The 9680-nt window shown below is 46.1% G+C and overlaps 1 protein-coding gene across 2 annotated transcripts in view; it reads left to right on the top strand.

Moving 5' to 3' along the window:
• Nucleotides 1–265: 265 nt before the first annotated feature.
• LOC140658964 (alpha-2-macroglobulin-like) overlaps nucleotides 266–9680 on the top strand; it is a 31867-nt gene continuing 22452 nt past the window's right edge. The window contains exons 1-10 of one of the 2 annotated variants that reach the window (XM_072878090.1): nucleotides 266–413; nucleotides 2113–2296; nucleotides 3353–3512; nucleotides 4395–4447; nucleotides 4977–4997; nucleotides 5345–5513; nucleotides 6789–6873; nucleotides 7714–7837; nucleotides 9116–9230; nucleotides 9470–9579. In XM_072878090.1, the coding sequence (XP_072734191.1) occupies nucleotides 325–413; nucleotides 2113–2296; nucleotides 3353–3512; nucleotides 4395–4447; nucleotides 4977–4997; nucleotides 5345–5513; nucleotides 6789–6873; nucleotides 7714–7837; nucleotides 9116–9230; nucleotides 9470–9579 (1110 nt within the window). In that variant the 5' untranslated portion in view covers nucleotides 266–324. Of the gene's footprint in view, nucleotides 414–2060; nucleotides 2297–3352; nucleotides 3513–4394; nucleotides 4448–4976; nucleotides 4998–5344; nucleotides 5514–6788; nucleotides 6874–7713; nucleotides 7838–9115; nucleotides 9231–9469; nucleotides 9580–9680 lie in introns of both variants that reach the window. The other variant, XM_072878079.1, reaches the window with a different exon arrangement.

Here is a 9680-nt window from a genome sequence, read left to right as displayed (position 1 = left end):
CTTTTCTTTAGCTACCACCTTTCCTCCGTTGCCTGCTGCCCTGCCCCAAAAGAGAGACAGCTCCAGCCTGCTGGCCACCCTCCCCTCCCTCTCCCCCCCAGCGCCTGGCCTTCTGCCCGGACTCAGAGCTGCTGGTTCCAGCTCCTCCGTACCGCCTGTCCCCGTTTCCGGGTGGGCCCTGGCCCCCAGCCCTTATCTCCTCCAGCCCCTGGGCTGTCTGCAGAGCAGAGTATAAAGGGGTTGACTCGGAGAGCGGAGAGGGAGTACAAGCAGCGCCGGACCAGGCTGGGTGTCTGCTTGACTCAGCACGCCCTGCTCTGCACCATGGGGAAGGACGGGCGGCTCATCAAACCAAACATCTTCCTCCTTCTCCTCTTCTTCCTTCCTGGAGACACCTCGCCCGCCACAGAGCCGTAAGCTATGCAGGGGGGTCTCTGGGCAGGCAGGAGACCTGGGTTGTATTCCTGTGTCTGTTGCTTTGTCTCTTATCTTCTGCCTACTTTCTTTTACACAGGAATAAAGACACCAAGGCTGGGTGTCTTCTACAAACAGCAACTCTAGTGCTTCAGGGGGACCCAAAACAGTTTGTGAAACTGAGATATCAGTAAAACTTCAGCCAAAAAAAAAAAAGGAAAAAAGAAAAAAAGAGGGAAAGGTCTATGAGAATACCTTTTGCTGCTTCAGAGAATTGGCAGCATTTCAGCAAAATTTTCTGCACAAAATCGGTTCTTTACCGATTTGCCTTTTAATGCAACTTTTTATAACTGTTTACACATTCAGTTTTTCTTAAGAGACAGACTTTTTTGAAAAGACAATGAAAGGTTTCATTTTGGGTTGACTACCCTACTCCCAGGTTGAAATGCCCAGGAGATGGGAGTGGTTTTTTGATTGATAATGAGGAAAAAAAGAACAAATAACACATCTGGCACGACCAGAAATGGCTTTATTTTTTGATTCACATTTTTCAGCTCAGCCAATGGAATGAAAATTCCCATCTCACCTGGGGTTATATGGCACTGTAAGGCTGTGACTGTTAAGGTCTGTGACGGTATATTATGCTGCATCCCTTTTTCACCCCCTTTTGCCCTGTTTGTATGTGAAGGGAGTGTGTGTTTTGTGCAAGTGTGTATTTGTATGGCAGGAGCAGCGCATGAGGGGTCCTGGCATCCCAAAGACTTTCTTCTTTGGCTTTTTGGCAATGTCTTTTCCTCCTCAGCAAAGCAAGGCTGTGCTGCAGCACTTTCATCAAATGCAGGGTAAGCAGAAAGGAGGGTTGGGATCTGAGGGGCCAGAGCTTTCTCCCTGCAGACCAACTGATGGACATAAAGGTGTCAGAGCCTCCCCTACCACTAAAGGCAATGCCCTACCTTACTGCTGAGGTTTCAAGGGCTCTTTTCCCAGCTGCTCGCTGTTCTGAGGATGCCTGTCAGGGGCCAGTCCTCGCCCACCCAAAAGGGAGCACTTTTGCCATTAGGTGGATCAGGTCTGATTCCCAGATGCAGTGCTGGGCTACGAGACACGCCGGCTTGTTGCTCCACTGGGAGGGAGGCTGCGTAAGGCCAGGCAGGGACACCCTGCTCGGGCTGAGCCAGAGGGGCTAGCTTCCCTGAAAAAAACGAAATTTGCTCCAGTGTTTTTTTCTTAAGATCTGGCACCACGCTGTGGCAGTTTTGGGTCTCTGCGAGAAATGAGACTAGTGCTACAGACGGTTTGCAGCGTGTAGTCAATGGCATTTATTCACTAGGTACCGGCACTTGTGTGGCTCCTGAATCCTACTAACAGTGTCTAGCAAAGGTGACAATCGACTTTTCCCCACTGGTGCTATTCAGGGTCTCAGGAGGAAGTGCTGCTGTTGTGCCAGAACCGGGAAAAACATATCCCTTCCAGATGTTTGCATTTAGGATTTCCTGTGGTATTTTACTTTTGAGACCGGCCTTTCTGTTTTACCCTGCCCTTACAGACATGCTGCAAATCTTGTTACACTCCTAGAAAATGCATCTCTCTCCCTGTACAGTGAAGGCTGTATTCATAAAATTGGTTTATTTGCTCTTTCTGTACAGCTCCTGTTACCTGTTCCTGCTCCTCTGACCTGTCCTTCTCCCCTGTTCCTAGGCAGTATATGGTGCTACTGCCTTTTCTGATACACACCGATTCTCCTGAGAAAGTCTGTGTTCAACTGACCCACCTGAATGAGTCTGTGACGCTGAGTGCCACACTCGAGTATCAAGGGGAAAACAGGAGCTTGATTGATGACGTGGTGTCGGAGAAGGATGTGTTCACCTGCATCCCTTTCTCTGTGAGTATCTCACCCTTGTAGGATGAGCCCTTGTGCCAGGGATAAACTGTAAGGGCACTGAACAGCAATGAACAGAGTCACACTGTGTAGGTATTCACTTCCCTCTTGGCCAAAGGTATGTTTATGTCCATCCTCAACCCCCTCTCACTGCTGAGATCTCCTTAGCATGCTACCTGAATGGGAAATGCTGAATCCTGGAAAGCCAGCCCCTCTCTAGGACAGGAGGAGGAGGAGAGGCCAGGAGAAAGAAGAGGTTTTAGTACTGACGCTCCTGGTGGCTGTTTGGTGAACAGCTTCTTCAAATGGCTCTCCACGTCATCCTTCAACAGCCACAGATTGGGGTAGAGCTTTTAGACCTCAGCTACTTTTTGCCTTGTGGATATAATACACTGAATTAATGTGAGAACATAGAGCTGTGATTGCCTCCATCTGAAAAAGAGAATGAAGTAGAAAATTCATAACTTAATGTAATTGATAGCCCCAGGCACTATAACAAGTTGTAGGCAACTAGGAAAGTTGGTCATCTGGCTCAGAGCACAGATTACATCTTTGGCCTGAAGGCTGAAGAACTGGCCTTCAGGACACTCAACAGGTTGGCATCCATGTCTGGGTTTGTCAGATATAGGCTGAAGATTGAATTTTGTCACTTGGAGAGAGATGTATAGAGATTTAGCATGTCTGGTTTGGAAAAGAAAACGTTCTGCAAGGACTAGGGACATAATCTGAAAGAGAAGGGAGATTATTCCATTGCCCCTGTGAATGTCAAAAGGAAAAGGACAGAAAGGTTTTGGTCAGGGCAATAAGCATTTCTTAAAATTGGGTGGCAGAGCTGGGAGTTCCTTTGCTGCACAATACTTGCACAATCACTGCACAGCAGTAAGAATGAGTAGAAATGTGGGACAAGTAAATATCAGTCTCTTGTTCCTGATGATAGTTTCCCTCACCTCTGTGTTGGGTCCATCAAGATTATATTAGATCTCTTACTTCATGACGGCCAGTTCAGTTCAGGAAGCCTTTAAAGGTGGTCTGTAACATAGTTACCTTCTTACTCTCCAGCTTCCAAAATCAAATAGCCAGTCACCAGTCACGTTTGTCACTGTGACAGTGAAGGGGGCAACACTGCAGTTCAGGAGCCGCAAGTCGGTGCTGGTCAAGAATTCTGAGAGCTTGGTCTTCGTCCAGACAGACAAACCCATCTACAAGCCTGGACAGACAGGTACTGCAGAAGGGGTGGAGATTTGTATTTGAAGCAAAATACATACTAAAACTGTTGGACTGTGCCAGCCTATTGTTGACTGCTTTCAGTGGGGGTCAGAACTGCAATCTGTTGGCTGAGGCTTATGTTTCTAATGCTCCACGTGGAAACAATTTGGGGAACCTTAAGATACATGCATGTATCTGGGGCACCTGCACACACTTCCTCTGTTACTGGGGGCTCTGTTGTTGTGGTCCATGTAGTTAGGGTCCGTGTTAAAATCACAGAAAGACTGGATATTTGTCCTATAGAGAACAGGGCCAAAATTCAGACTAAGTCATGAAATAGCTTTCAAAGCGGCAGCTGATTTTGCTCAATGAAGACAGAGAGAACTATATAACCCATTTATTTCTTCTGGGCCATTGATCTCCTAAATTTGGCCTGGACAGGAACTAATGTCCTAAAAGAGACACTGAATTCTCTATCTATCCAGAGCCAACACAAACTTGCAGCCAAGTGCTGAAGTAATTTGCTTGCATTCATCCTTCCTAAGAAGTCAGCCTAGTTATAACAAAATTAGAAGACCCATGTGAATTCCAATGTAAAAATGTATCCTTGCAAAGTAGACAGAGGCAACTTAAATTTAACTTTGGTCCCAATTAATGACATTCTGATGCCCATGATCAGTAAGATGTTCACACTGCCATGGATTTGCTCTTAACATCCTCTTATTCATGTAATTTGTTACATGGGTAACCTTCTAGCATGACTTAGCTTTCTAGTGAATGGAATTTCTTTGGAAGAGAACAGCTCTGTTCTCTGTTGTACCATTTGTTTTTGCATCTGATGTTTTCTGGTTGGTGACTGCAATGTGAAACCTCACTGTCTGCCTTTCTCCATCAGTCCTGTTCAGAATTGTTTCTCTGGATAAAGACTTCCGTCCCTTGGACGAGGTGGTAAGTATGATACGTCCTTTTCACTAGTTATTTGGCCTTAAGTCATCTATATGGGGAAAGGGAGGAAAGAAGCGTCTTTTGGGGAGAGCTCTCAGTACACTGAGATAGTTTGCAATTCCTGGGTTACCTCAGATCTTGTTAACAGGATCTGTTCTTCAAATTTCTGCATAAGGCTGCCTTCGGCGTTCTTGGAAAGGTTTGACAAACTGCAAATGAACGGTGCTGGTGTAAACACCTCAGCAGTGAGCAAATCTGCATTATCACAGTGTGCACCTGCTCTTATTGGTATTGCAGATCATACGGAGTTAGTAATTTCAGCTGATTTTTCTGCCTGAGACAAAGGATTGCCCCCCCCTTGACGTACCTCAAAATGCTCTGTTGCTCCATACCAGGGACTTTCTTCCTTATCCCATTGGGTGATCAGCTTGTTCCGTGAAATGTGGTCATAGCCCTGGTCATTTGACTGTGCTGCTTGCACTCTGTCTAAATGTGCATTCTAAATATGCTGTTTCCTTTTTTCTCTTTCTAGTTTCCACTGGTCTATATTGAGGTATGTACAAACATTCAATTCATGTTCACATCTATCAATCACATGCAGCATAACTACCTCAAGATGATTCTTGTCTATTTTACTTATTAAGCAGGTCCATAACATTAATTTGAATATACAGAGCTTTAACTCGTATGGTGGCAACCATGTACTCTGGGCCCAGGTTACAGCTCCTTCTATTGTGCTGGAGCTCCCCACACAACTCTGCTAGTGCCCCCCACTCCTACCCTGCAGCCTCCTGAAACACTGGGGCTGGGCCTCCCCTCACTGCTTTTGCTAGTGCTTTTTAGTTCTCGTTGCAGACTCCCACTGTTCTCACAGTCTCCTTGTGGTCTTGTTATCTGTAGGACCCAAAGAAAAACCGTCTGTACCAGTGGGCAAAGGCAGAATTAAAGGGGGGGTTAATCCAGCTGTTCTTCAACCTCACCTCTGAACCTATGCAAGGGACCTACACAGTGGTGGCACAGAAGGCCTCTGGGAAGACAATTCAGCATCCTTTCTCTGTGGAGGAGTATGGTAACTGTCGTTGCAGTTTCAAGTTCCTAACAGCTAGTCCTGTGGGGCAGGAAAGCTTAATTGAACAGCGTGGTAGATCTGACCAGGATGTCCAGCATGGCTGGAAGAATGTCTCTGTGTCCTCTACCTCCCAAGCATCATCACTTTCTAAGGAGTGATGACCAAAGCATTTGAGCAACCTGTCTCCTCTCCTCCCTAAGCCCCAGGCCATGCAGTGGAGCTCTTCTGACTGCCCACCTCAGCAAGGCTCCCATCAGGAGGAGCAAGTGTGCTTGGATCAGTCTATGCTGGCAACTACAAGTCTCACCTCCTTTCACAGGTGATTTAGGGCCACAGCCTCACCTCCAGCTGGCTACACACCTGTCAAGTGTCATGAGTCTGGGTCTCCCCTGCCTGAGGCCCAAAGTCTTGACCTTTTGGTGTAGGCTGGGGCTGTCTGTAAATTCAGATCTTGCCTGTCCTCCCCCACAAGCTAAGCCCATAGCTCACATTACACCTTAGTGCCTTAACCTCTCTCTGGTACTCTCACCCCTATGCCAGTTCCATCTGCTTGGCTAGAAAATGGTATCCCAATACACACCCATGCATGGTCGCAACCAACATAGCTTCCCACCCCAGCAAGCCAGCTGCAGCCCTTGTTACATCGTCTGACATGATCTGGCTCATGCAGCAGAGATGAGTTCTGGAAGATGAGTCTGGAAGTCCTTTGGCCTCTTTCAATTGCAAGACTGTTCCTGTGCCCTGAATCCCTCATAGTTCTCTCAAGACAGTCACCATCCACTTCCCCTCCTGCAGCTGGGTTTGGATGTGATGTCACCCTGTGCTAAGTCACCAGGGAAGCTATGGGGTCTTCCTATTTTGCAAATTGGAAAGACCTGTGTGCTTTGGAAATGTGGAGATCAGGCTGCAGTCCCAGCTCTGTATGTTTGTGGGAGACCTCTATTGACTTAGCTCTCTATTTTACTGTATCCTACTGCTGTGGGACTGATAACCCATGTGTTATCTAAGAAGCTGTTGTATTTTGATAGCTGGTGTAATAAACCTGTCTTCTTACCTGGCACCAGTAGTTGGTGCCTCTTACCAGTAGTTGGCTGAGTGCCTGTTGTTTTCACTGACTTCAGTGGGATATGCAGGTGACAGAAGCCTCTAAAATCTGACCATTTAGATGCAAAAGGCTTTCAGGACATTTGTAAGAATAGCCTTTGAGCAGCCTTCATGTCTCATTCTTATGTTATTCCCCACCACAAAGACTGTTTTCCTTTGGTTCTGCTGCAGTTCTGCCAAAATTCGAAGTAACAGTGAAAATGCCCAAGGTGATCACCATTCTTGATGAGAAGCTGAAGGTGACAGTTTGTGGTCTGTGAGTGTCATTCTTTCCGTCCTTCTTGGTTTCAGGTTTTTCTTCAGCTGCTGCTGAAAGTCCAGTTGGGAGAGTGAGATATGATACTTCATTATATTTCTCAATCCTTTTGGGGTCCCAGGACCAAACAGACTACATCTACCATTAGACAAAAAGCAACAATTATTGCTTGGGGCACTTTGCATGTAACATGTATAAACATATTGTTCTTCTGGTTTTTGGGAGGGGTTTTTTTTGCATATTTTTTGAGTCATAGAGGATTTAAGACCAGCTGCAGTGCTAGGGAAGGGGTCTTCAGTTTCGTTTACCTGGGAATGATGTTTTAACTGTGGCTTCTGCTTGTCATTGCTGAGAGGAAACCATAAGTGATGCAGCTGCCCTCTTTCCTTTGGGCTGCCTCATTCAATTCTGCATGGCATCCTGCAGGGAGAACCATGACTCGGGCTGAAGAACAAGCCAAAAGACCCAGAGCACATGTATAGACAAACCAGTTCCATCAGAATTAGGCGGTGGGGTAGATACTTGCAACATGTTCTCCAAGGTGAGGGGTACTCTCAACTAAATCAGCATTAGGATAAATGATTTCTGCAGACTTCTGTGTTATTCCCAGGGATGCAATCAGGACTATAAGATTCAGTGCTCCTGCCCCCGTTGCCAAGCTTTATCCTAAAATGTTACCAAATTTCTTTCTGCTTTTTATTTCCTGTGATCACCCTGCTGTGTCCTGGAGGCAGCTCTAGGGAAGGGTCCTGGCTCCAGTGGGGGTGAACTAGTCATTTTTCTCCATCCCTCTTACATTCCTAATGGCTCTGTTTTTCTTTCAATCCTCCCTGCTGGTAGATACACATTTGGGAAGCCTGTTCCTGGCCTCGTGAGCTTCCGTGTCTGCCGGAAGTTTGAACATGAAGCCACCGCCTGCTACGGTGAAGAGGCTAAGGCAGTGTGCGACGAGTTCTCTGGACAGGTGAGTCATGATTACTCTTGTGGGTAGAGTGATAGGAGAAAGTGTGGGTTATTGAGCATGCCTTGTAGGCACAGGCTTGCTCTGATGGAGTATATACAAGCATGAGTGTGAAGAGGGGAGAGACTCCATGTATTTTAAGGAAGCCTGAAGAAGGAGAGAAGATTGGGTGCAAGATGAAATGTGAAAGGTAAAAATAGGGGGAAGGTCTGTGCAGTAAGAAAGATGTGTGTAGAGGCAAGAAGCTGATGGATAAGGAAGAGATGAAAGAAACAAAAAGGTCAGATGGAGTGTAGAGATGTATAAGATGTATAAGAGAGAAGTGAGATAGAAAAGGCATGAGTGATGAGAGCACAGCTGGAGTTGGCTTACACTAGAGAGAGTATGTGGGTCAGAAGTTGGTGTTAGAAGCAGGAAAGGAGCAGAAACCAGGGGAGGGGTGATGTAGTTTGAGCAAGAAGGAAAGGAATATGGATTTAGCAGCAGTGGTTAAGACAGACAGAAAAAAAGTATCACTTTTTTTCACTCTTCAGACTGGCAAGTCTACAAGAGCAAAACTGAATGTTGTTTGGAGCATGGACAGGTGCAACAGTGCTAGCTTAACTGACAGAAGCTGGGGTAATAGCAATTGTGGAAATACGCCAGGACAAGAAAGCAAACAGAAGACTTGCTTATGGTCCTTGGGGTCTGCTACAGTATGATCCCCACAATTGCCTCTGCCACTGCTGTTGTTACCCATGCTAAAAGAAAATATGAACACTGCAGTGCTAACCTCTGTTCCAGGCATCTCTTCCCTTTTCTGTGGAGACCTGCCTTGTACATGAAGATGCTGAAGAGAGGTGGCAAGCTTTGGAAATACTTTTCTTTCTACACATACATGGGCTTTGGTTTATGTATCACTCATACAGCTTGTGCATTTCAAGTCAGCAGCTATATTCTCATGTGCCTGATGCCTGGCAAACAATTCCTGTGTGGCATACACTTGAATAAGTCCCTATGCTTTTGTATCAAGGGTTTGGAATTTCAGACTTCACACACACATACACAAAAATCTTCTAGGTTGCAAACTCTTTGCTCTGATGTTGCTGCAAGTACTTCAAAATGCTCCTTGCCAAGTTATTTATGTGCTTTTCCAGTTTTGATAAAAACAACAGAGGGAATGATCTGTGAGGTTATGGGCTTCTCTTCCAGTTGAGAGCAACGCGCAGTGATGGATTCATTAAGTTGAATAAACATTATATAAATGAGACTATAATGGTCTTGTTTGTTTTCCTCCAACAGACAGACAACTATGGCTGCATTTCTGAAATGGTAAAGACCAAGTTATTCCAGCTCAAGAGAAGTGGATATGAGAATAAGCTCCATGTGGAGGCTAAAATTAAAGAGGAGGAGACAGGTATGAATCATCTGGATTGAAGAGCTGTGCAATAAGACCAGGAGAGACCAGCAGAGGGGCCTGCCAAGTAGGAATGAGGGAGAAAAGCAGACACTTGCTTTTCTGGAATCCTAAAGTTTTCCTACCTGCAGGCCAGGAGCATCAACAAAATTGCTTGTCCAGCAAAGGAGGGTTGGCCTGGAGTAAAAGTAATTCTTGCCAGGCAGAGGCACATTAATTCTTCATGCTTCTTCCTGCAGGAGTGGAGTTGACTGGAACAAGCTTCTCTGAGATCACAACCACCATTAGCAAAATCACCTTTGAGCATTCAGACTCCCACTACAAACCCGGAATCCCCTTCTTTGGGCAGGTAGGGAAACCATGAGAATGGAATGCCGTGAGTGCCAAACGGTCATGCTACTGAACCTCCTGGACAGATACATGCCCCGCTCTGCAAAGATGCTGGACCTC

Source organism: Ciconia boyciana, chromosome 1 (assembly GCF_034638445.1).
Source record: "Ciconia boyciana chromosome 1, ASM3463844v1, whole genome shotgun sequence".
Lineage (NCBI taxonomy): Eukaryota > Metazoa > Chordata > Aves > Ciconiiformes > Ciconiidae > Ciconia > Ciconia boyciana.
The sequence above is the reverse complement of the archived record's forward strand: the minus strand, read 5'-3'. Positions and strand labels throughout refer to the sequence as shown.